Here is a 27953-nt window from a genome sequence, read left to right on the forward strand (position 1 = left end):
CACTCTTCAAACATTAGTTAACCAATAACAGACAGAATTTAATTGTGAGCACATAATCCTAATAAAGCACAAGCAGCAGAGTACAGTTTTGCATAGGATTTGTTAACTGTAGAGAAGATGGGCCGGAAAATCGATTACACTTTAAAAGATTGGCAAACCTTTTTGACATGTCACAAAAATATTTCATAACGTTTAACAGAAATCCAACATAAAAGGGGACATTTTTTACGACCTTTGTACCAGAGGTTAGCAAGCTATGCAAGCTTGTTTAAATCAGGTTATATTGTGAAAGATATTTTGTGGGGTTTGGATCCTTTGTAGAATTACTGGTGTATTTGTTTAAACAAGATTTTGGGAAAAACTTAACATATTAGTCTCTCATTCTAGGGATTCATAAAAGAGACTCTACACAAGTCCTGTGTGTTGTGTTAACACGTATATCCATTACTAATTGGATCAAAAACTTTTGATGTATCGATATATGTGAATATAAGTTTTGCTTGCACATGTTTTATGACATACAGACCCGTAATGTGAGCCACTGAATGTGAAGAAATGTTCAATGTCTGTTTTAAAAGTTAATTTTAAGCAGTCATATTACCTATTATTTTCCTGAAAACTGAGTGTGAGGATGTAATTATGTTTGTTGTAGGAAAAATAGCATATGCTGATTATCATGACATTTACAAAATGGTAAACATTTTACCTCACTCAGTCATAAAAACCCACATCACACAACAGCAAGCATAAGATCAAAGATCTGGGTCATGCACACCGCAGCCTCTCTTTCTCCAGTCACCATGATCTTGAAATTTTTTCCAGTTTGGTGTTTCCTTTGTGGTAGGAACAGTATCCACGGTGTATTTCTAGCCATGCCAGACCAGAACTGGTGGCTCTGGAACAGGGGAACGATTGCGTGCTTGCAGACACAAGATTTCTCAGACGATTATGGGCTCGATCCATCATGTGATAAAGTAGAGCCTTAGGGAAACCTATAGGCTTAGATTGCTGCTGTCTGATGCTTAATGGGGTGCAGCAACAGGAAGTCCCATTACAATGAAGCAGAAATAGTGCTGTACATGTTCTCAGTAGCAGCACAGTGCATATAGTTTTTGTAGAAAATGGGGATTAGAAACACATAGTTTATGTTTGGTGAGTATGGCACAACAGAGGACAGGATACATATGATCATTAATAATTAATTTGCTTTGATATCATAAGCAGTGAGCAATGTGAGGCAAAGAAAAATAATGTGCTGTAATAAAGCCAAATTAATAAACACAGCAGAATACACTTGAAATATATAGTATATTTTGATACATATTTACTATAACTCATGCTATCACACCTTCACGCACCTAGACTTTCTGTCTCTGTCACACAAACAGATGCTCTTTCACATCCGAGTGTGTGTTTGTGTGTGTGCGTGCATGCACATACCAGATGTGTGTTGTCTCTGCAGACATGCCGCAAAGCCTTTTTATGTGTGTGAGGGTGCTTGCAAGTCGGAAGTCGGAGGAAGTGGAGAAGCAGCAGGCGGGTTAAGAGGAGTAGAATACATACACTGCGGATATAAAATGTGATATATGGTAAGGTTAAGGTGTCAGCCCCCAGCCATTCAGCACCGCACATGTCATACATTATACCATATTTATCAAGACTTCAATATGACACATGCCAGTCTTCTTGGTAGCTGTCACTGGAAATCTAGAATGGTGCTTGACAAATTGTTTTGTAGTCGGATTCACATAAAGCCACAGAGACAAAATGCTTCCTGTGAAAGTTTCTAAACTGAGAAGTGAGGCACCTTGAGCTCAGCTTTTCTAAAACTGTGCAAATTAGGGATAAAATGAGATCGACCTTTTAGTGCCATTTGCTTTGTTGATTTTTGATCAGAATCTCCAGTTAATGCAGGTTTAATACAGTTTGAGCCAGACAAAAAGTAAACTTTATCAGTCTTGGAAGGCAAGAAGAAACTGAGTCATACATTTTTCTTACCAAGGCTGACAGTAGTCCCTGTTTGCACTGACCTGAGGTTCACCTGTGTTCAGTGTGGACTACGTAACCATGACAGTGCTCTCGTAGCCCTGAATCAAGCTCAGCTGTCAACAGCCTTAGACTGCGAGGTGTGAAACACTGTATGCTCCTGTTAATGGACAAGCGGCTTATGTCTGACTTACACCTCATGCCGGGCTTTGGGTAGAAAATTCCAGTCTCTGACATGGTAATGATTAATATTTGTGAGTGCAAGTAAGCTTTACAAATAGAAATCCTGAAACATGAAATAATATCAACAATGGAAAGGAATAAGGAGCATTCTCCAGGGAAATGAAATTGTGAAAAAAAAGTGTCACTGGGAACTACTTTACATCAAACAGTAAAGTGCCAGTTCTGTGTAAAAAATTTGTCTCTGAAAAAGGAAACCAAGCAGAGTCGAGAGAGTTTGCTCTTCCATAATGACAGGCGTTTGATGAAAGTAAAATCATTGCTAAAATCAAGTCTCAATATTAGCTAATGCATCTCTCCTTTAAGCTAGTTTCAATGAGGAAGGATAATGTTTCCTGTTTTTGCAAGCAACACACCCCATTGTTGTGGCATCAGCACAAAACTTCTTTGTATGTGGTAAGAGTCCTTACGTTCCGGGGAAAGAAGATTGGAAGAATTACAGTATCTTCACCCACAAGCTGCATGAGTTGGCATTTGTCATTTAGAAGAACTGACTTTGTCAAACATTATACAGTGGGTACGGAAAGTATTCAGACCCCTTTAAAATTTTAACTCTTCGTTTCATTGCAGCCATTTGCTAAAATCAAAAAAGTTCATTTTATTTCTCATTAATGTACACTCAGCACCCCATCTTGACAGAAAAAAACGAGAAATGTAGAATTTTTTGGAAATTTATTAAAAAAGAAAAACTGAAATATCACATGGTCATAAGTATTCAGGCCCTTTGCTGTGACACTCATATTTAACTCACATGCTGTCCATTTCTTCTGATCCTCCTTGAGATGGTTCTGCTCCTTCATTGGAGTCCAGCTGTGTTTAATTAAACTGATTGGACTTGATTAGGAAAGGCACACACCTGTCTATATAAGACCTTACAGCTCACAGTGCATGTCAGAGCAAATGAGAATCATGAGGTCGAAGGAACTGCCCAAGGAGCTCAGAGACAGAATTGTGGCAAGGCACAGATCTGGCCAAGGTTACAGAAGAATTTCTGCAGCACTCAAGGTTCCTAAGAGCACAGTGGCCTCCATAATCCTTAAATGGAAGAAGTTTGGGACGACCAGAACTCTTCCTAGACCTGGCCGTCCAGCCAAACTGAGCAATCGTGGGAGAAGAGCCTTGGTGAGAGAGGTAAAGAAGAACCCAAAGATCACTGTGGCTGAGCTTCAGAGATGCAGTAGGGAGTTGGGAGAAAGTTCCACAAAGTCAACTATCACTGCAGCCCTGCACCAGTCGGGGCTTTATGGCAGAGTGTTCCGATGGAAGCCTCTCCTCAGTGCAAGACATATGAAAGCCCGCATAGAGTTTGCCAAAAAACATGAAGGACTCCCTGACTATGAGAAATAAGATTCTCTGGTCTGATGAGACCAAGATTGAACTTTTTGGCGTTAATTTTAAGCGGTATGTGTGGAGAAAACCAGGCACTGCTCATCACCTGCCCAATACAATCCCAACAGTGAAACATGGTGGTGGCAGCATCAGGCTATGGGGATGTTTTTCAGCTGCAGGGACAGGACGACTGGTTGCAATTGAAGGAAAGATGAATGCAGCCAAGTACAGAGATATCCTGGAAGAAAACCTCTTCCAGAGTGCTCAGGACCTCAGACTGGGCTGAAGGTTCACCTTCCAACAAGACAATGACCCTCAATACACAGCTAAAATAACAAAGGAGTGGCTTCGGAACAGCTCTGTGACCATTCTTGACTGGCCCAGCCAGAGCCCTGACCTAAACCCAATTGAGCATCTCTGGAGAGACCTGAAAATGGCTGTCCATGTGCTTCTACTCAATCTTGAGCAAAGGGTCTGAATATTTATGACCATGTGATATTTCAGTTTTTCTTTTTTAATAAATTTGCAAATATTTCTACATTTGTTTTTTTTTTTTTCTGTCAAGATGGGGTGCTGAGTGTACATTAATAAGAAATAAAATGAACCTTTTTGATTTTAGCAAATGGCTGCAATGAAACAGAGTGAAAAATTTCAAGGGGTCTGAATACTTTCTGTACCCACTGTATGTCAGATACCAGGGATAGATTGACATTTGTATGTTCATTACAGGAAATCAATACACACAAACCCAAAGATACCACGTGGCGTGTTTCATGTTGGTGAGAAACAACTAGATTACCATGTAGTACCATGGCCTTCTTTTCTAGATGAAAGTATGTATTTTGTTTAAGGTGCATAAATGATAGCAGACTCTGCATGTAGGGCATTGAAAGTGGTTATTGTCGTGGAGGGGTTTTCAGGGGAATTCAAGAGCGGGCTTTTGTGGTATTTTCAGTCCAATATGAGATTTTTACACAACAACCAACCACACAAAACCACATCATGTTCTTTGCATGGTTCTAACATACATTGAGTGACCTAATTTTAACCAAACCTGTTTAGCATATCTAAGCATTATATAAACAAGTATCCATAACAGACATGACTGGAAATATATAAATATAACACAATCATATAAAGTATGAATTGAAACTGAGCAAACTCCATCTGCCATGTGATATGGCTGAAAACTCCAGAGGAAATGCTATAAGTGGGCTTTGAGTTAAGATTGTTTGTTCGTCACACTGTGGTTTTCAAGAGCAAACTTTCAAGCTCTATGTCTTCATGAGTTATGAACAGATTTATAAACAGTGATAAACCTGCTTGTTAATGAATGCTTCATAACACACTGTAACAATGTGTTCATTTGTGTTTTCAAATATCACTGATCATAATTACAGCTATGATACAGTGTTATCAATCATTTATTAACTGTCTATACACAAGTTATACATGCTTACAGGAGAAGTTACAATCGTTGACAGTTGGATCTATCAGCAGAAATAGTGTATTATATTCAACACCTGAAAATAAGAATCATTGCATTTTGTCAGAATGAGCCGTGTTTATCTACAGAGGGAGCAGGTCCTCCATGTTGAACTGCCATGTTTCTACAGTAGCTCAGAACGGACAAACCAACACTGACTCTAGACAGGGCCTTGGGTCAAACATTTGAATTGTATAAAAAGTTCCCAAATTTTTATCAGGAAAACTCATCTCTGAGGCTTACAGGAAACAGTCCTGCAGTTATTGTGTTCACTATTTTGGGTTAATTGCACTGTTTGTCAGTTGTTCTCTACTGTTATTGTTATGGATTGAATATAAACTGAATATGAAATATTTATAAAATATGTGACTTAGTCAGGGGTTGTCAGTTTACTCACTGATAGAAAAGGGGCCCCTTCAAGAACAAAGTTGGGAACCAGTGCTTTAACAGACACTTGGCATGTCCTTATATCTGCTTACAACTACATTATGATGTCTTAGAAGACATTTATGAACTGTTTATATGATCCTCATAACTTATAAATGGTTAGTGCATAAAAGTCAAAGCTTTTGGTTATTTTTAGTTCCTTTGCACACTCTCATGCTCATACTGAAGCTTTCTGTTCTGTTGAGTTACATGACTGATGCTGCATACTGATCAATAACGCAGGAATACCATAAACGCTGACCTGACAAAGACAACGATATCTTTGGTTTTTCTATTTCTACTACTGCTGTTTTTGGGAAACAAGCTCAGTGAACTATTGGTTAACTCCAATGTCTGAAAATCACACATCAATAGTACAAAGTAACCTGAGCTCTGTCACTTGACTACCATGTGACTGGTCTGAGGCGGCTGCAGACAATAATACCCTACTAACACAAGCACTTGAGGGAGCCACAGCTGCTGGGTCACAGAGAAGGGTGAAAGATGGTGTGAGAGTTTAGATATGGAGGCATGCTGAGAGATAGAGCGCTGGTATGAAAACAATAAGTGAGCCATTTGCTTGCATGTTCCTGTATGACAAAAAAGTACTTTTGCATCAATGCCAGTGGTTGCTTTAAAGGATTCTATAGAGCATCTGAAAAAAAAAGTAAACACAGCACTAACTGACATATTTTATGAATATTTCATTTTATATTCAATGCATAACAATAACAGTACAGACCAAGTGATAAACAGTCAGTTTACCCAAACAGTGAACGCAATGACTGCAGGGAGTTTCTGTAAAACAAGAGATTTTGATTATTTTGAGCAGATTATGAATATTTTATCAGATGTGAGTTTTCCATATATTTTTATAAACTTATATAACCTTTTGAACTACATACTTCACTGTAGGACGGGGCTGTTTATCAGAGTAAAGGCTCTGTGAATATATATATTATGATGATAACATATTATTATAACTGAGAGATTTTTTAAAGTTTATATCTTAAATAATAATAATCATTTGTAAATCCTTTCGACAACCTCCAAAGAGGTGTGTATTCATATATGTATTTGTTCCAGCCTAAATGTTTTTACCAAAACGTATGTGTGTAATCTTCTTTTTTATAGCATTTACAACATTGTACATGGTATGATTCATTTCCCCAGAGTGGCAGAGGCTCACGGGGTGGATGCATGTTGATCTGATACCATCACCAGCATCCGTTGGCAGATAAACCTGATCTTGTGCAGCTGTGGATGGTGAGAGGGCACAGAAAAAGCTGTGACTCTCAGAAAAGAGAAAGAACCAACTAGGTCACCTGTGTAGTAATGGGGCCTTTTCTCTGCCTTCATTTCTCTCAAGAGTCTGACCTGACCTTCTGTCAGGTTAAGTTCATGATATAAAATGGAGAAACAGTACATATATTAATTAAATCCAGTTAAACTATATTGAATACTAGATATTATGGAAGCTAATTTGTGCCAGGAAGGCTAAAAAATTGTAAAAAGTTAATATAATTTAAAAAAATACCAATATTGGATGTCAAAAATGTATATATTTTGTCATAAAAAAAACTTTTGACCTGATGGTGGAACTACATGAAAAGTCAGGGGATCACCCAGCAATGAACCCAAGATGGACATAAATGTCCATACCAACAAACCATCCTGTAGTTGAACCACAAATATGAACCTCATGGTGGCACTAGAAGCAGAGTCAGGTGGGCAGTGTTTATACTGTGTTCACCAAGAATGTTTGGACAATTTCAAGCAATCCATCCAATAATAAGGTGCATGACAGTTTTTTGGAAATGTTGAATTTCCTTTTGATGTGTGTAATCTTAATGTTGATATGTCACACTGATAAAAAAAGAAAAGAAAAAGAAAATTTCAAAAAGGTTACCAATCCCTGGTTGAGAACCAAGTGGTGGACTGACTGACTGACTGGCAGACCACTGAAGATTGCCATCTATACAAGCTAGCAGCTAGCGTGGCTAATAATTATGTCAAAATGTATTCTACTTACCATTTCAGAGTTTTGATTGGCTGTTATACAATTTGGATACACTGTGATTATTATTTTTGTATAACTTGTATTTTTATAGAACCTGTCTAAAATAAACTGCCATAGCATGATGCATGTTAATACCATACAGTGTTTATTCTACTTGCCAAAGTGAGAAAACAAACACTGCTAGAGAAGATTAATAATATGTTCATTTTAATCCAAACTAAACCAAGGACTAAGAGGTAGCATATCACTGCAGCAAATACCATGATACCACCATTGTGGCACAACAATTACAAAACCAGGACATGCCAACCAACAAAAGCTTGAAACCAAAGCCGGGCGGGGTCAGGGGTCACAGAGGGTTTTCTTTGAATGGTGGTTTGGAGGAAGTAACAGTGAGGGCAACATGACAGGATGTTGGTATTCATTACGCACTACCAGCCAACCATCCAACCAGTCTACACTACACTTACACGGGGTTTTACGTCGAGAGAACTGAAATTGTACTCCCAGGGCATTTCTTTGAATTAAATCTGAGGTAGTACAAAAATTCCCCAGAGACATTTCATTGAAGGTTGTGGTAGGAAGTAAGTTGAACAAGGTTATTTTGTTTTACTCCAAACTTTACTGAAACAGCTGATGTTTACAAAGAATGTACAGATTTAATGTTGCCTTGGACATGAAAACCAAAAAGACAACACAAGCCATGAAATGGGCATAGCTAAAAAGGAGTCTGCACCACATCCTCCTTTCGTAACTCTCTACACAAAACGTTTTAAAAGCAGATACAAAGAACCCTCAACATGAAAGAAAATTTGCGTGTAAAAATTGTCCTCAAACCACTTTTTTGTTTATTTGGGATCAAACTATAACCTGGTTACAATGTTCATTTCTAGAGCTAGCTTTTATCAGAAACATAAAAAATCTAAACTCAGTGGAAGCCTAGTGTCTACAAAACAGTAAATGTCCCGTGGCAGGAGGTAACGGTAAGTGCTTTTTGCTTAGAGAGGGGCTTGCCAGATTGGCATTCATACCTTCCAACCCCAATACAGGAAAGCCTTGAACTTGAAACAGGATGTCTGAAAACCTATCAATATAATAAATATAAATACATCTGAGGTTTTCTACAGATTGTGAAAAGGACATGACAAAAATAGCTTTGTTCTCAAACTCAATGCACTCGCATAAATAAAGTGTAATAACATTAATTACAATAGTTATAATAAACCTTAAGCTTTAGGAAAACCAAAGTATGCTTGGCCCTTTGAAATGTAAGGCTTGGGCCCCTAAAACATGTCTAGTTTTCTTTTATCTTCACAGTAGATGCACGTTGACACAACGATGAGCAGAGATACTCATGAACCATGTGATGCAATGCAATGAGTGACAAGTTCAATCTGAAAATGTGTCGAAATATGACTGTGACACATTATTTCATTTCTTTGGGGTAACAACTTAACACAGTTCTCCATTAACCAAACTGAGGAGTCAAATTGTTCTCGTAGTAAACATCTGATTGGCTCAAAGTTTACAGTTCGGCCTCTGTTTAACTTCATGAGTGAAAGAACTGACTGAAGATAATGTTTTCTTTAAAAACCTCATTCCCAAGCATGATTTCCTTCAATGCAAAATATTATTATGATAAATTATTATGAAAATAACTGTAAGTCAAGAGAGAAAAGCTCATTTATACAAGAAATATTACTAAAGTAGAAAAACTGTCCGTTGTATAATGTGTAAAGTTAATTTTACTTGACAGCTGCTAAATGTGGTGGTAGAAAACAAACAAACATATTGTCCCAGTTAGATAGTCCAACCTTTTCCATATTTAATAATTCATTGATGGCTTCTTCCTGAGAAAAATAAAATAAAATAAAAAATAGTATAAAATGAAAAGGATGAAGAACCTTATCCAGAGTGTGAAGGAAAACAGAGGTCTAAGAATAATATTCAATGCACACAAAAGTAATTTAAAGTCCCAGCCGTAGTTTATAAATATGTAGCCTGACAGGTGGTGGGAGGAGGAGGAGGAGGAGGAGGAAGTTCCTATCAGCAGTAGCCAGAAACAGAAAAGCCAGACCGAGAAACGAAGACCTGGAGCTGCATCTCTCCGTGGTGATGATAAGGTGGTGAATGAGGAGGAGAGATAGTTGGAACCGGACATCACTCCATGATGGCTCGGTAGATGACAGGCTCAATGTAGTCCTCTCTGTATCGAGAGTTAATGACTCGTTGCCTTTTGGAGTTCTGTTTGACGTCGTTCTGTGTGAAGAGCTCGAAGCGCATATCGGACGCCACCGACTGAGGACCAAAAACACCGGAAATTGAAATGAGTGCTTGTTGGAGATAAAATATCTCCAACACACAATTAGCTAGGTTATAAGTCAAACCTAGCAGCACCATTACTTAGCATAAAAGCTTCAGAGACCTTTTTGATAAAATGGGAGATTTTTACCATTCGTGACTTGACTCGTTTAGGCAGATCCTCGTCTAGAGTGTAGATATCTTCTCGCTTGACAGAGATTTGTGATCCATCTTCAAACTCCACCTGATTGGACGCACCAACGCAGACACGCTTACTTTTACATGGCAATTTAAGTGCTTTACTAACATGCTGCAACGCATCACTTTATGATATGATATTAAGTGTTAAACTGGGTCGTAAAACAACAATATGAAGGCAGTTGCATTATTTCAGTCAACAGACCACCGACATAATTAGAGGAGAAACTGCATAATTAGGCTAACCAAGTAAAAGCACTTTACTTTTAAGATATCACATATTGATGAGCAAGCTCATCAATTTTGAATGTGTCCTGACATTTTTACTGTTAACCACAGACCACCCAGCGTTTTTGAGGTTAAAGAACATAACCCAACATCCTCTGATGACTAAGCTGTTTGCAGTAGATGTCAGTGTCAGTGACACAGAAAGAGAAGAGACGGGTGAGGGGAGGTTTACCAGGTACATGGGGATGGAGTGCGAAGTTACAAACTTGGCTCCATAGATCAACCCATCTGTCCATCGTACTTGAACAGCATCACCTGCTGCGGGTGGACCGAGCCGGACACAGTCACGGTTCTGAAAAGAAAGCAAATGGTGAACTCTGGCTGTGTATTAGACAAGGATACTAAACAGGAAACTGAAATTATATAAGCTCATATCTGTCACTTAAGTCTCGCTAAGTTTCTCTGTGCGTGTGTGTGTGTGTGTGTGTGTGTGTGTGTGTGTGTGTGTGTGTGTATATATGTACAACTACACTTCACCCCTTAATGTATTTTCATTTGACAGCGTAAATCATGATTAGAAGCAATTCTAAACCTCAATGTCCTCTGGGAAGAGGTTGTCGCTGTATGACCCGTCGTCGAACACAACCTCGTAGAAAGTGGCTGTAGTCAGTTCCACCACCTCGCTGTGGTAGTAACGGCTGTTTTTGTGTTTACAGATCACCCTTTGTCCCACTGCCAGCTCTCGCATGGAGGTCTTGTTGCGCTAGGGAACAGAAACTGTACGTTAGGCTGCAAAGCTTATCACTCCCCAGCAATAACTGTCACAGGACAGATGGGTGGTTGTAGTGCAACAAACAGCACACATCTATACAGATAGCTCAGAAATGATTAATCAACTGAAACAATATTTGGACAATAATGTGTACCTAAGAAATGATACTGCTCTCTCCGTCATCATAAGCAAATCCTCAACTGTACTGTTCTAACAAGCCCAGACTTGTAGTCACATAGCTCAATACCACAACAGTAAGAGACAAAACCATCACAGGAATTCTATCTGCATTAATTTTGTTGCTGAATATCTGCTGACAGGAACCAACAGATGTCCGTCTCTCCCAATTAGTGAATCAAAGCAGCATGAACATGTACAATAGTAAAAATCCCTTGGGTAGCCTTGAGAGCTTAGAAAAAAAGTCTCCCAGCTATTTTTGTGCTGCACGGCTGACTTCACCAGTGCTGGAAGCTAAGATGTAAGGCTAATTAGACGGTCTTCACAAATGCGCTCTTTGTCAATAATCTACAAATACATGGGAGGCATTTTAGCACCTCCTTATCCATCTTATGAAATAGAAAATAATATTTCTATTCAAAATAATATGTGGCTGGAGATAATACAAGTCAAATTCTGAAAAGCACAAAAACAAATGACAATGCAGTTCTTATACAGCAGTAAAAATTATTTTAACTCTCAGCAAACACAAACAGCAAGAAAAATGATATTATCAGAACAGTGGGAGTACACGTTGGTATTATGTTTGTGACTACACATTACGTCACCTTCCATTCCAGGGAAGGAAAGGTAATTTACGATGGAGGAACTGAGAAAACCTTAAGTGAGTCGTGTCTACATGCAACATTAGTAACATACAATATGATGACAGCACCCAGAGGCAAGATGGAGAAGCTCTCAAAAAATGTTTTTGGTAGACAAAGGCTCTCTCAAAAGCAGAAACATAGTAAACTTGTTTTTTTCCCCACAACATGCATGTCAGTTCTCAAAACAGTGCTTGTGGAGTCCTTTCGGTAGGGAATTTTCATCTAAATAAGATAATCCAAGCTAAACAGTGAGATTAAACACAAACAACAAGTGAGTGTGTATCACATGACCGGCTTTTTGTTTCTTCTTACAATAAATGATCTAGTTGACCCTTTTTTCTCACACATACATTTTTTTAAAAGCCAATAATGTAAACACAGCTTCAGAAGATAATGTATGCAACTGTGTGACCTTAAATCTAACTATGTTTCAGGTATGTTACCTCAGGTATAAGGGGCGCTCTGTGTCTGTGGCAGGTGATGAAGACTATGAACGGCCAGTCATCTGGGTGCATAAGGATACCAGCTGCTTGCGCGCAGGTGGGGTGAAACGCTGTGGAGCAGCGCCCATGGGAGCACTGGACACAGCAGCCCTTCACCTCCCTCTTCATCCGTTTCCTGCAGTGTGCACACTTCTACCAGGGTGACACAGACACAAGTGTGGAGGGGTGGAGTAGGGGGGTCAGGAGGAAAAGTTATGAGAGACAGGTTAAAGCAGAGGAAGTACAGGGGAAGGAAATGAGGAGAAAGGAAACAAGCCAAACAGGGAGGGGATAAAGATAAAAAAAGTTATCAAAAGGAGCAAAAGACACGCAGACCCAGACACGAACTGGAACACAAATATGTGAGGAGGAAATTACATAACTTCCTTTTCATAATTTAATGAGGTTCTGACATCATATGTATTTATTTGGAAGTAGATACATTGAGAACAGCTCCTTTGAGAACAAGACCTATAACAATGAAGACAATATTGTGAACCAAGTCCTGATTTATTTCCAACACATGACTCATACACAGGACACAAGGTAAGCATATACTGTCGGCCTTTCACATTCTTTTCTAGAGAAGAACCTGATTAGTTGTTGTGTACTATGACCATCAAATGTGGTCAGAATGTTACGCAGTCTATTCATTCAAAAAGATCCAAGGGTGATATCAAGAAGTGAAATTGAGTAAGGGCAACATCAGTTTCACTATAGTAAAGTTTGTGCTCAATGAGAAGTACATTTATTTATTTGACAGTACAGCTGCTTTGCTGTACCAGAGTTAGCTATAAGCTAATTTATGTCTGTAGACCCTGCTCAGGAAACAGAGTAACACTTCTGTTAAGAAAATAAACACTGCAAGAAAATGTTCTCTAATGGCATCTGAGTACATCTCTGTTTGCCAAGAACAGAATCTGTGTATGGGTCAAAAGTGTTTGGCAGTGTACAACCCCACTCTACTGCCGTACACTGTGACTCTTCAGCTGACAGCACGGTCAGGAGCCCGGCAGGAGAGATTTTCATAACTGAACTTTCAGCAAAACGCCAATTTTTTTCTTTCTCTGTGTGGAAATCTGATGTTTTCACGTCGCAGATAACGAAGAAAGGGATTAAAACGTGAGGTAGGCTATAACATAAGACTCCTGTTGGCGGTTAAGGAGTTCAGAGTGGCGGTGAGCTGAAAGAAACACTAGAGCACAATACTGTATTGTCAGTGGATATTCACATTAAAGCAGAGTTTTGAATGAGAGAAACAGTACAAAGTAAAGTAAATTTCAATTTCAGCATTCTGGCACATCAAATCAACAAGTATGACCTTCCTGCTCAAGGCTACACAACAGATGTCCTAAATCTAAATCAATGCAGTTGAATCAAACCTACAGCAGACTGTAACTGCAAGGAGTCTTACCAGTTTGAACCGTGGCAGCGGGATTGCAGAGAGGTCAACGGGGCACCGCTCAGTGATGTTGACAAAGCGAGCTTCCAGCACAGTGATGGCACACAGCACATGAACCCACCTGTGTGAAAGGCAAACATGAAGTAGATTCAGGACAGTTCAATGTCCAGGGTGCAATGCCTCTTGGAATGTTAGAACACATTCAACAACGTGGTTAAATAATCAAACATTGTGTGTGGTCCCATCTAATGTTGGGACTACAAGTTAATGTCCACATAAGACCATGTGATGCAGTTGAAAGCTCAGAAAGAGCCAGTAATCGGACCTTGAGCTGAGAGTAATTGTCATTTATATCTTGTTGATTAGAGAAGAATCCAAACACTGCAGTTTAAAGTAAGTCACTGGTGGCATAAAACCATGTGAAAAACCTAGAATTCTACTGTTTCATGGTATTTCACATAGTGAAATAGATATTCACAAGTGGTCCAAAAGAAAACCCCAAGAATTAAACATCAAAAGAGGTTAAATTCTACACTATAGTTGACTATATACAACTGATAGTATAGATAATATGGTACATTTTTCTGAACAATAGGAAGAAGCCACAACCATTCGCTATGCCATGAGCCATTCAAGATAGATGGCTGATGGGAAAATGTTGCTTCTGCCATTTCCTGTCATTTCAACTGACATTCACTTACTGCGCCCTACACTGAGCAATAAACTAGTAACCACAGGCTGGGGGAGTAACAACCATGCACACACCCAAATCCACTGTGTACATGAATGAGTATGAGTGAGTGTGTGTGCTTGCGCGCACATGCACTTGTGTGTGTGAGTGCCTGTGTGCACATTTGTGCATTAAGCTTGAGGGGCTCGATACACCAGATGGATTTCAGCAGTGACAGACTGAGGAAACAGACTTAATGCGGTCAAAGGAGAATGAATGGTGGGCACAACAGTCTGCTGTGTACCAACCAGTCACACTCACTATGTCTGGGCCGCTGTGTAAACATCATAAATCCTTTTTCAGTACTTCTTCCCATAGGTAAGTTTAGTGACTGTGACCATAGAAGACAATCTAATAAACAGGGTCAGGGTCATATTTTCTTAGAAAAAGGGAAAGCTGAAATGATGTTTTCTATATTTAAGATTAAGATGCCACAACCTTTAAGAAGGTGTTGGGGTACTGCAATGGAAAACACTACATGTCAGTGGTGCATAATGTTGCACTAGTAGTTGTCAAACCAATAGCCACTTTCCCACCTGTTTTACATGTTTCCACATAAGCCTGATCTTTCACTGTCTAATGTCCAGCCTGCTCATCCTATTTCAAAAGGAAATCATATCATACGATAAAGTTTACATTACACATTGAACATGATCTTAAATTATTATCTAAAATTGTACTGTTCCAAATTAGGGGACCAGCTCAGGTGGTGGCAGCTCTACAGCCTGCTGGTATTGCTTCAGTGTTTCCTCTATGTTGATTTTGGAGCGGCGGCCCGCCGCTGTTAAATTTCTGCCGCCACGGTATCAGAAATGGGGCCGACGCACAATGTAGTCACGGTTGCCTTTTAAATGATCCTGCCGACATAATGCACCCCCGTTGGCTGCAGCTCACATTGCAATTTAACAACAAGTAGAACTATTCAGAGGTTATTGGGGCTGTCCAGTTTAACTCCACATACGGACGGGCCTGCCCCCACTGCTAAAAAAAAGTCCTAGAGGAAACACTGTACTTACTTGTCATTGTTGGCTCTCTGCAGTGCTCCGCCTCTTAAGGAACACAGACAGCAGTCCTGGGAGGAAGTAAAACAAAGAAATGTGTTATTCTCAAAATACCAACTCTGGTAACTGACCCATGTATCTTTATCACATCTAAATCCTGATGTCTGGATATATGATGTTCAGCTGTATATTATTCATGGCTTAAACTGGGGATAATGCAATCTCATGTACTGGATCACATGGATTATAAAGCTCAATCTGCTGCTAAATCTTGTAACACACTGCGCACCTGGTATAGCAGCTGTTAGAAACGCCTCACTGAACTTTCTTAAAAGTTGTCCGAAAGTACAGAGTAGCATTAATAAATATACAGCGGCCAACAGGTGCAGCAATTCAGGCAGTTTGAAGACAAATTATGATTCCTTAATTTCTCACAAACATAAGTCTACAAACTATATTATCTTTTATATTTCTTTTTATCAAATTAAAGAATCCCTTTTCATTTCTTCAGTATAAACAGGTCAAAAGAATGCAAACCATCTTGTGTCATGCTTAAAATAAAAAGGAGGAACATGGAACACAACAGAGTACAGGAATGTTTTGTTCAGAACTATGAGTATTTTAATTTCCTTGTTGCGAAACTCATGTCTGTGTCAAGTGTATGTCCAACAAAGTCAGTAGATCACCCTCTCCCGTTTAAAAAGTATCACAATTAATTTTTCCTCTGCAATTTAATATTCTCATGACATAGCTTTACATTCCTGTCGCTTTGCCTCTATATCAGACATTTATTTTAATCTCACCTCACCTCTAAAGTGCTGCTGTTGACTGACAACAGCATTTAAACTTCAATATGTTGTTCATGGGCTCTCTAAATCCTGTTCAAACCTTCCTGTTGCAACAGTTTCAGTCCAACACACCCTTCTCCACAGATATTGCACATAACACTACAGGGAAATAGACTGAATATCACAGGAAACTCCTGAAAGTCAGAACTCAACAGGTACCAAATGACTGATACGAAACAGAGGGGAAAAAACAACTTGATGGTGACTGATGTAGTTTTCAAGCCATGTTACATTAGGAATGGCTACAACTCATTTAAGAAAATCTGTTATCATTAAATGCTCTAATATGCCTATATAATATACTTTAATAAGAAAAAAATCCATTACCTTAAAGAATCTAAAACAGACAGTGCGGACAACTTTGAAACAAAAACAGTGTGACGCGATTAAAGTCCATTTGTCCATTGAAGTGTCACAACAAACTGTAAAGTGAAGCATTGCCCACTGGTGGTCAAAAGCTGTTTGTGCCTAAATTGGGCCACATTCTGCGAATGTTTAACAACAATCTTTTGTTCTGAGCAGGCAGGAAAGCAAAGGAAATTTAGATACATTTTCTAAACAAAGTTTGGAAAAACAAATCCCCCAAACAATAACACACAAAGGAAGGGAACACTCTCACTGTCTCAGAACAAAGAAAGCAATAGTATAGAGAGTATAAACTGTTACTTAGTTCAGCACAGGATATCTTTGTAGTTTTGTTCTGGTACATAACGGTTTATACTGTGCTTTTAGGTAAAATAAAGACTGATTTTAAGAGACTCAATCGGTGCCCAGTCATGGTGCCCACACATTTTTGTTTGATGTACTTAAAAAGGCAAAGCAGAGCTGCATTAAAACAAAGGAACCATAATGATAGTCACATTGACATTACTGTTGTTTCAGCTGCAGCAGCTGCAATCCACTTGCATTTTAAAAAATTCCCTGCATGCATCGGTGGTATATCCTGTCACCTGTGGAAGTGAGGTGTGAATATGTACAACCATGTGGTTTTCACTCTAAGCGGTTCCTCCAACAGTTTTCACTATTTCATGTTTAATCAGAGAAATAAACACTAGTAGACATGACACATGTAAGGCCAGTGCATAAAATGGCATTGTCTAGAAATAGTTATTCTTCTAACTGATACTAAAACTCAAACTTTACTTAATCATATTTCTCTATGATTTCCAATCAATTTTCACAAACACACACAACTCTGCTGCTGTATGTTTTGTGTATGTCATCAGTATGAGGAGCAATTTAATTTATCTTATTAAAATAATTACTGTCTATTATAGGCAGCCCAATTAACTAACCTCAGTGATGGCATCTGCCTCACAGCGGGCACACAGCCAGTCGTCAAGCTCTGCGTCATCCCCAGACACACCGTAGCAACCTGAGCAGGAACAGAAAAGAACATGTCACACAGTCACCTCTCATAGGCTTCATTTCACAACAGGGTTACTCATGATTTTTGGCTGGTTATTAAGGAGAACCGGAAAATCAGAGTATTTTATCTATGAGAACACAAACAAAGATAAGGAAATCATCTTGTGGCATGCTTGAAATAAAAAGATGAACAGAGATTTTTACTTTTTGTAAGTGCTTAATTGTGTCCAAAGAAATGCAAAGTGTTTGTGGATGTGTGAGTGTTGTGTAGTGTGTGTGTGTGTGTGTGTGTGTGTGTGTGTGTGTGACAATCTGAAGGTACTGTATGTAAGACGTAGTTCTTTTAAAATACCTCAAGTGTTCCTACATATGCATTTTAATAGATACTTGTTCATCACTTACTGGTATGTACGCGGACGCAGCACTGGGCACAGCTGACCAGCCGGCTGGTCCCGTCCTCTGCTAGATGGGGGTTAGACAGCAGTCCCTCCCCGCTATCATTTGTCTTGCTGGTTTGGGTGTTGAAACACATTTCCGGGATGAGCGGTTTGGACCACTGGCGGCCCCCTGGACGGTTCACCAACGTCATGCAGGAATTCCCACTACTGGACTCCGACTATATTAAGAAATATACATATACCTTGTTAAAAAAGAAGCATATAATTATTACTTAATTTAAATATTAATTTTGACAAAAGGTACACTTTTGCTCATTCTACAACAAACATAACAATAATGAGCCATGAAAGCCATAATCTAAGTAATGCCTTAATAAAGACATCTGTGTTTTTCACTTGAGCTTTGATATCAAAATAAGTCATCCAAATTGATCCAGATTGTATTTTCTGTTCCTGGTTCTAATGGCCATGAACCCTGACAAACCACTGCATTACACAGTCCACCACAGTATTTTCTCTGAAATGGCTGAATGTGTGTCTGCTTTAAAAAGGTTGATTGCCATAAATGCCAATTTATGACTGTCCACTTGATATAGATGAATCCTTTGGTAATGATAACACTAAATAATAGAACTTCATAAAAGCTTAAAATGCTTTTAGTCACCTGGTGGTAGGTGTGGAAGAGCATGCAGATGGAGCAGTAGGGGGCCCGCTGGCCCATGCTCTTGTTGTACTCTTTTTCTGCCTGAAGGTTATATGGCCGACACTGCCACAGCTGGGTTAGAGGCTTTGCCCATTCCTCTTTCTCCTCTTGCTCAACCTCCACATCTACGTACACTTCTACAGATAGGAGGATGGGGTGAAGTACAGAGGGGTAGTGTGAATGAAGGAGGAAAAGGGTGGTGGAAGCGTTGGGATTTATAAAAAATAGGCGTGAGGGTAAGGATAGAGAAAGTTAGTGCTTGGTCAATTGGCACCACACAAAATACTACTACATTATCAATATGGACTAAAGAACTATGTACCATCGTCACTGTGCACCTCTCTGATGAGAGGGTGATGACGGGGCAGCTTAGGGAGCTGTGCCTGCTGCTGTTGCTTCTTCACAACTGACTTGCAGTATGACTGCTCTTCTGCCACCTGCTGGAGCAAGAAGCATATAGCAGGATAATGCTTAAAAAAAAAAAAATAAAGACGGTATACGGTATCTGTAGCAATGAACATATCAGCTTAAATAAAGCTCCCTAATTCTGAGGCATACTGGGAGCTCTGTACTGGTGTGCAAACATTTCCAGATAAACACTGCGTGCATTGATCCCTTTTGAGAATTTGGTCACAGCTAACAAGTACTTACATGATGATTCTGAGCGATCACCTTCATCTCATCAGGCATTGGTTTCCTGACAGGAATGGTGTCTTTCAGGATGATAATGCCACTATCCGCAAGGGGGCATTGGTAACTCTGTAGTTTGAACAGCATGAATAACATTGAATGTTCAGGCAGACTTCAGGATAATGCCTGATAAAGGTGTATTCTGCCACCAGAGAGATCGATGGATTGTTCTGTTAGTAGAATCAGTAATAATGCTGAGCTCAAAGAGATAAGTAGGCAAATAACATGCAAGGAAAATGCACCAGTACAGAGCCACCAAAAAATTTGTTGCTGTTTTTTTTTCTTGGGTGTCTACATGCATAGTAGTATTATGAAGGAAAGACACTGACTAACTGAAAGTATCTATGAGCAACAAATATAAACTTAACAAGTTTATATTTGCTCAGGAGCAACTACAAGCTATTTTAGAAAGTTTGGTGTTAAGTTGACATTGAATGCATGCAGCAAAGAACACAAGCTGTGCTAAAACATGCACGTGCCACAGTGTACAGGAGCGCCTAACATTTTAACATTTTAACATTGAATTTCACCTGTTGCATTTTGTCAATGTATTTTCTTTAAAAATAAAAAAAAGAGAAAAAAAAACCCAAAAAGAACCCCAGACCTTTCGCTTGTTGTTTTTGGGTGCCTCCATCTCCATTGTGCTCGACTCGCTGGGTTGTGTTTGAGTCGGAGAGAAAGCCGACTTGCTGGTGGGCTCAACTTCAGGCTTCTCCACTTCAGCATGAGCCTCAACGGGCACTGTTATTTCAGGCTTCTCCTCCTTTGGCTCCTGCTCCAGAAGACTCTGTGCTTCTGATTCATTCAGTGCTAAATTGGTAAGTACCATCTTGGATTCTGGCTGTGGCTCCGTTCTTTCACAGCTTGGTGTCTGAGTTGAGGACTGAACTTGCATGTGTGATGGCGTACAGATTTTGTGTTGGAGATGACGGGGTTGATGCTCTCTGGCATAGCTGTGCACTTGCAGCTGTGTGTGAGGCTGCTGCTGCTTTTCCAGAGTGTAGCTATGCACTTGAAGAGTGTCTTTTGGACTCAGAGTCCTGTGGAAGAGCAGGCTGGCTACCCCCATTTTGCGGGCAGGCTGAGCGGTGGCTTCTGTCCATGTTGGTGCTGCCGAGATGGATAGGTGTCCGTTTCTGGGCTGAGACTGAGACGAGATCGCAGGTGCACGAGTTTTTGTATAATGAGGAGGGCGGCTGACATCACTGTTATTTTGGGTCAAGCTCCTGTGAAATGGATCCAATAACGTAAGCTTGGTTGGTGTGACAACCAATTTTGGTGGGCCTGTAAATTAAATCAGAGGTCTCTGTTTAGTGAGGGTGAAAAATGGACACATTCATTCCACTTCATTTTATTTCACCACAAACCAACTGTTATTAGAGGCTTAGTTCACATTCATGAAACTAGTAAGATATGGTTATAATACCTTTATTTCTTTTACCATCTTGTGACAGAGTTCGTGGAGGTATAAGGTTTAGTCTGGGACGCTTTCCATATTGCTCCATATCTTCCTCATCTTCATCCTTGGGAACAACCTCCTGGGGCACCTCCAGACACACTCTGTGTCTCTTGGTCTCTATCCTTTGTGTAGTGCTGAGGGTTTACCAAACAGAGACACAACAGTTAAGAAGAGAAACCATGGTCCCATTTCTTATTGGTTTCTGGTCTAAGGAAAATGTACATTACAATTGCAAAACCTATCTTTGGAATATTTATGAATGGAACGGTTTCACTTGATGGGAAATGCCTCTGCATGTGTCAACTCTGAAAGCTCCGTGGACATCAGGTGTGTGTGTCAAAGACAGATTCAATGTGACGGCTTTAACGTGATTAGAGCCCCTCTTCCTCATCCATCATGTCAACATTTTGTGCCTTGCAATTGTAGTTACTGAATTATTGTAAGTAGATATTCCACAGTCCTGTGTGGTAGGTGGTTTGTTCTTAGTTTTGGACTACATGACATATCACACACACACACAAGTACAGGGCTCCAGAGTGCGACTAATAATTTTTCTAGGTTGCAGCGGTGCACCTGACGCTGCCCGGGTGAAAACATTCATTTATTTCGCAAGCGCATCATCTCTCTGTGTTCTCCTGTGAACAAACTCACACACTCATGGTAGGATCATATTGTGTTCTAAACCAATAAGAGACAGAGCTCGGGCGGGTCTTTGCCTCTGATTGGCTGTGGTCCTGTTCACCACGCTAAATTGTGTGTGTTTAAAAATTGCCGAGCCCCGGTCCTTCGGTGACAGCATCAGACTCGGAACCGGAGGAGACAACAGAGTATGGAATAGAGCCCGGTTCCGAGACCCAAATTAAAAATGTCACAATATATTCCTTCAGACAGGACTGGCTGAAACAATTTCGTTTGCGTGTACTGTCAGGAGTGCGGTCAGAATATGGCCGGAAATAGTGCATTCGTGGGCGGGTCAACAACGTTTCGTATCAAACTTTTATTTGGAAATGTTTTATTTTGCTTAGTGTTTTAGTTTGAAATGCTCAATTTCAGCTCAGTGACGCACTTTAAACACTTTATTTTTCTTTTTATATATAATTGTGCTTCAAATAAAGACAAGCATTTCTCTACACCTTATTCTTGTTTAAAAATCATTCACATTATATGAAAGTTATGGAGAGCGATAAAAAGGTGACCTTATCGCGTTAAAGGCGACGCAATGAAAAATGTGGGTGCACCTACATTTTGTGCTGGTGCACCTAAAAAAAAAATGTTAGGCGCACCAGTGCAACCAATGCAAAAAGTTAGTCTGGAGCCCTGAAGTAGTACAGTGGACATCAATTTGGACTGGGATAATGATATGTGTTGGTTGAATTGCTTTGTTTTAATTAGCACCTGCAAAATGTTGTATAAACAGAGGATTAGGGAATTTATGTTAGCGACTGATTAAATCTTTCGTGGGTCCCGTTTATACTGTTTCAACTGCTCAACCATAGTGCGAATCTTGTTAGTTAAACCGATCCAACCAATCCTTCTTAAGTCCCGCCCGTTTCGCTTCGTACTCCAGTAACAGTTGAGCCAGCCTCAGTCAATTTTTGCCTATCCTGAACTTTAATATGCGATGTGCTAGGCTTGATGTCCATGTTGAAAAGACAACAAAACTTTGAAGATGGTTAAAAGAGAGATATATAGCATAGCACAAAGGTCAGTTGCACTGATGCAAAACAAAAGAGATCCAAAGGTCTCTAGGACGGTCTCTAGACACATGTTGTCACTGGACTTTCCATGGCTGACATATCCAAAGTTGTTTGTTCAGGAGTACTAAATCACCCTAAGCATCTGCTAAAACATTTCGTGGTATAAACCATTTAAACTAAAACACACCTCACACTACTTCATGAAGCTCATCAAGAGAATGCCAACATGTGCAAAACAGTAATCAAGGCAAAGGGTGGCTATTTTGAAGAATCTAAAATATAAAACATGTTTTGAGTTATTTCACATTTTTTTGTTTACTACATAATTCCATGTGTTCATTCATAGTTTTGATGCCTTCAGTGAGAATCTACAATGTTAATAGTCATGAAAATAAAAAAAAAAACATTAAATGAGAAGGTGTGTCCAAACTTTTGACTGGTAGTGTATATACTAGGATATTATTTTCTGTAGTACAAGACCCACCTCTTCCGCTCTCCGTCCTCCCCACAGCTCTCCATGGAGGTACTGCTGCTGTTGATGTTATTAACTGACTCCCCCAGGAACTCCTTAGCTTCTGGGGTGGGCCGCGAGTGATCAATGGGTGCCACATCTCGCCCTGCGAGCCACAATTCATAGCGATCTGGCTGGAATTTCTTCACAAATACATCCATTGAAATCTTCACCATGTCTTTACGGCATGAGCACTACAGGAAAGAATGGCACAGAAAGACTTTGATTCAAATAACAAATGCTACCGGTAAGATTGTTGCTTGTACATCTATAAATGTATAGTAGATTAAATAAATGGTATATGTTTACATTCTTACTAGCAAGACAAAATCTTATTCAAATTAGGACATGCATGGTTTTCTATGCTATTTTTTGGCAGTCCTCACCAAAACAGCTCGCTTGCCATACTCAATCCATCTCTCTGTGGCAAAGTTGGTTGATTCTGCACAGTTGAAACCGTGGTTGAAACCAGCATGATAGGCGTAGGGGAAAGTTACCATGAACTCACCAGCCTCCTGAGTAATCTTAGGGAGAAATAAAACAATTAGTAACTGCAGTTGATATATTTGTCTTGTGTAGTGGGTATTAAGTAAAGGTCCTCTGTTTGAAATACAAATAAACATATACTCGACTCATACCTTATCAAATGGAATGCCATACTTCTTCAGGATAGAGGGAGAGATGAGAGTCATCTTGTGCCTCAAAAAAGCCTCACAATTCTGTGAGCTACCAGGAAAAAATCCTAGAAGAGAGCAGACAGATATTAGAGTCCACGATAGTTAAAAGCATTACATTACATACATCTATGGAAAATATTTCACCAGTCCCTCACCTTTAGCCAAACGCTCCAATCTTTTCCCATGCTCTGGAGGAACACAGTACCTGCACATATTCAAATTAGTCATCTTAGTCACAATACACTGATAAAATCAGTATATTTATATATATTACGCAGTGTGTTGTCACATGATGTTGCATTACTCCATAGACAAAGAGTCAGAGCCAAATCTTTCAACTCACTAATATGAAACAGGAACCCTGCCTTCACTTACAAAATGTTTAGATAAATACAATGAGAATGTATAAGAATCAACAGCTTGATTTCTGCATCTGATCAAGAAAATAACAGTTTGTTTCTTTACCATGATTTTGGTTCACCAAAGTGCAAGTAGTTGATACTGTAGAGGTCCATGTCCTCAGTGTGCCATGCAAAGGTAGTCTTCCACATGCCAAAATACAAATAGGGTGTGTTAACACCCTCAATAGTGATCCCGCTTTCACGTTCAACGGTATCCAAAATGGTGTCCAGATGGCATATGTTCCACTCTTTGACTTCCTGCAGGAGCACAGACGATAATACAAGATTAACAGATGACACTTGAAGCAGTGACAAAAACCACTATGATCAGTATCAGCATCCCTATCAGGTCAACAGACAGCAATCAGAAAACCAATTAATACTGATTCATTTTCACCACAACAACAACATCCAAGAAGTGTCAACTCACAGGGTCATATAGAGTTCCATTAACATCTGCCCCATATATGGGAGGGTTATATGTCACATTCTTCCAGTACTTCCTTTCCAAGTCCTCAAAGTCATCATAATGTGGACCACAGAACCTACAAAAGGCATGGACAATTCTTAATTAGTACCAACAACATAAATGAAGTTCAGCATCAAACGGTTAACACTGCAGTTGACTCTATACAAATGTAGATTTAACAGATTTACGGATAGGTTTACAGACGTAAATGTCCTTTAGTTCTGCACTTCTCACTTTTCACTGTTGGCAGTCCTGCGGAACTCTCTTACGGTCATGGCCTTCCTCTGAATGTTGTACTGGGTGAAAAGGCCCGACTGGCCTGTCACCACCTGCTGAATGGGTGCGGGTATTACCAAATCATCTATATCATCATAGGACCCTCTAGGCTTCCATTCCTTTGGTGGGACAATCTTGGAGGAGAAAAGTGGACAGTGAGTTGTACAGTTGTACAGTATTTGTTACCAAAATTATTCACCAGCAAAGCATTGGAGATGTGAATGTATTTATTTACAGCCTGGTGTTAACATGCTTGCAACATATATAGTGATGGACATTAAACAACAGCTGTTTGTCTAAATAATAAAAAGTCATTGCTAGATTTTAATTTTACATTTGCTCACCATTTTTTGTTGCCAATAAATATGATCCCATAAACACTAAAATGGCTATAAATACAATCTGTGGGAACACTTGGAATGTATGTGTATCTGTACTTACTTTAGCCAGGCCTGCTTTGTGTGCTCCCTGGGACTCCACGTATGCAATGTACCGGCTGAAGTCCTTGAATTCCTCAGCAGTGGGGTAAAAAGTCATGATCCCCTTGGAACCATGGTTTTGGGAAACCACATCTGACGCCATCCCAAAACTCAGTGGCAACTCCTGTAGATTGTAAATGGGAAAATTGTAATTTTATGATGTGACATTTCAGTTCAGTATGGCTTTGTATCAACTTTTCATTTAATTGTTTCCTTCCCACAGTCAGGCACCTTTTTTGGCCTGCCTCCCTATAGCTTGACTGAATAATTGCAAATAAATATCAACAGCTAAAGAATTTAAGTAATATTTTGAAGTAGTAGGGCTGCACAATGAATCGCATTGTCTTTGTCTCAAATCGTAATATGACCAAGTGCAATATTCAAGTCGCAGAAGCTGCAGTGTTTTGATGTAAGGTAAAATGTGTCACGAACAGAATTAAAATGAAGGACTGCAGTTTGGAAGTGACACTCTGGTCTATGAATCTTGTTCTCCAAGTTTAAAAAAACATGTTTGTTAGGTATGATTTAAAGTTTTTTTAAGTAAAAATTAAACTTGTGATGCAAAAATGATCATTCCCACACTAATTATGAATCATAATGCAATATCTGTCAAAATAATCACAATATGATGTCTTTACCATACCGTGCTGAACTAGTAAGTTGCAATAATAATAACATTTTGTTTTATCATATTTTGGAATGTATGTTTGAGGATTTGGTTGCTGACAGCACTGAAATTTCATCATTTCCACTGAAGTGAACCTGAGAGGTGACTACTCAACAGATCATTATCTTTCATTCTTCACATTGCAAATGAGATTACTCCTATTTCAAACTCTTGACATCGCGGAAAGTATAAAGAATAGTAGAGGAAGCAAAATGTTCCTTAAATAGTTCAAGTTGTGTGTCATTATATATATATATATATATATATATATATATATATATATATATATATATATATATATATATATATATATATATATATGGACAGGCCTGGGAAAAGCTACAGCCGCCCCTGATTGGTTGAGCCCGCGACTCTTTAACTGTAACTGTCGAAACCCAGCCAGCTAACATTAGCTCATTTGCTAACTTGCAAAAGAAACATGAGCTAATTCATTGAACGAATATGCAATGACACACAGCATAGCATAGCATTACTTAGTCTGAAAGTATAGAGGTTTCAACTGGTACTCAAAAGTGAACTTGCCACCTTGTTTTCATGGTGTCCCAAAGGAAAAAGTCATAATCACAAACCAGCTAACGTTAGCCCGTTCACGTTAACACCACGGTGGGATGGGACTATTCCCCGTGTGACAGACACCACCAGAGCTCGGTCGCATCCTGTGCGCTTCACTCGTATAATGTGCCGTTAGCAAAGTTGGACGAAGCCACAGCGCTAACGATCTCACAATCCTGGTAAATTACAAAGTAAGAGCACGCTTATTCTAAAAAGCATCGTTCAACAATTGTTTGAGTTGAGTTTTACACACAACATAAAACACTGAAACTATCATTCTCCAAGTCAGTGATATGTATTCCAGGAAATAGACTACCCCGACGCCTAGCATCTACGTTAGCTGTGGTACAGTTCCGGCTAGTTGAGCTATCAGATTAGCACTGTGAGTTCACAAGCTAACATCCTCGGACGGCCGTTAGCTAACTCGACATGCAAATACTTACAACCTCCTCCCGGTTGAGTCAGACGTTATTCCGTTGCGTTGTAAATACCTCGTACTCAATAATAACAGTAGTTTGGAACAGAGGAGAAACCAGACAGACAGCTTGCTAACTTAGCCCCCTGTGAGTAGATCACCGTCCTCCATTACCGCTTCTACGCATGCACACGCACCTCAGATTTTGTTTACCACAACACGCATGAGGCACGCTCAGCCAATCAGAGGGCGGCTCTGGTGGCTCGTCATATGATGGCTGAAAACACGAGTTTAAATCTCATGTTTTTCAAATATCAGAAACTTTATTCACCGAGATATTGTCTTCTGCACTTTATGTTACATATAATATATATATAGAGAGAGCGGTTTTCCAATATTAATACAATTGTATGGCCAAACAAATGTCCCCGCAATTTAGAATTGATTGTTGGTTGATTTAATTAGATTAATGTTAATATTCCTATTTAACCATATATTCTTACTGATCACCAGGTAATCAGTTTATCATTGAATAGTGTCTCTGGAATTGACAGACAAAATTGAAGCTACTGGAAATCAAGTAATAGGTTACTAAATTACAACAATCTCTATAAACAGATAACCTGATAATCTTTTGGGAATTGATCAAATTAGGAAGACTGCTATGATGACAGGCTAAGAAACTGCATTTATTAAATATAATTAGGAATGATAATGGAATTATACTAATGTGGCTGTATCCTGCATCGAGCCATAACACTTATTCCTACAGCTTCAGTCCTTGTGTAATAATCACAGTGAATAAATAATGTCAACCTACATTTTTTCTAAAAATGCCTTACATTTTTTGTGTAAAGTAGTTTAGTGTCATCTTCAAAACTTGTATCTATTCTGACA

The 27953-nt window shown here is 39.3% G+C and overlaps 1 protein-coding gene across 4 annotated transcripts; it reads right to left on the reverse strand.

The window, feature by feature from the left end:
• Positions 1 to 7677: 7677 nt before the first annotated feature.
• kdm4ab (lysine (K)-specific demethylase 4A, genome duplicate b) lies at positions 7678 to 27252 on the reverse strand. Of its 4 annotated transcripts, none has more exons than XM_051400599.1 (23): positions 27085 to 27252; positions 25364 to 25525; positions 24881 to 25056; positions 24608 to 24722; positions 24242 to 24435; positions 23932 to 23981; positions 23738 to 23841; positions 23486 to 23623; positions 23073 to 23293; positions 20859 to 21025; positions 20037 to 20716; positions 19394 to 19501; positions 19065 to 19179; positions 18704 to 18879; positions 18044 to 18257; positions 17569 to 17648; positions 15441 to 15496; positions 13707 to 13815; positions 12254 to 12445; positions 10807 to 10977; positions 10447 to 10566; positions 9940 to 10032; positions 7678 to 9785 (listed from the first exon to the last, which is right to left on the reverse strand). In XM_051400599.1, exons 2-23 carry the CDS (start codon positions 25502 to 25504, stop codon positions 9648 to 9650), a joined length of 3558 nt encoding a protein of 1185 aa, XP_051256559.1. In that variant the 5' UTR covers positions 25505 to 25525; positions 27085 to 27252; the 3' UTR covers positions 7678 to 9647. The 4 variants fall into 4 exon arrangements, with proteins under 4 accessions (XP_051256559.1, XP_051256550.1, XP_051256579.1 ...); XM_051400590.1 differs by having other exon boundaries at positions 19065 to 19182; XM_051400619.1 differs by lacking the exon at positions 19394 to 19501.
• Positions 27253 to 27953: the final 701 nt, after the last annotated feature.

The sequence above is a fragment of the Dicentrarchus labrax genome, unplaced genomic scaffold, assembly GCF_905237075.1.
Source record: "Dicentrarchus labrax unplaced genomic scaffold, dlabrax2021, whole genome shotgun sequence".
Taxonomy (NCBI): Eukaryota; Metazoa; Chordata; class Actinopteri; family Moronidae; genus Dicentrarchus; species Dicentrarchus labrax.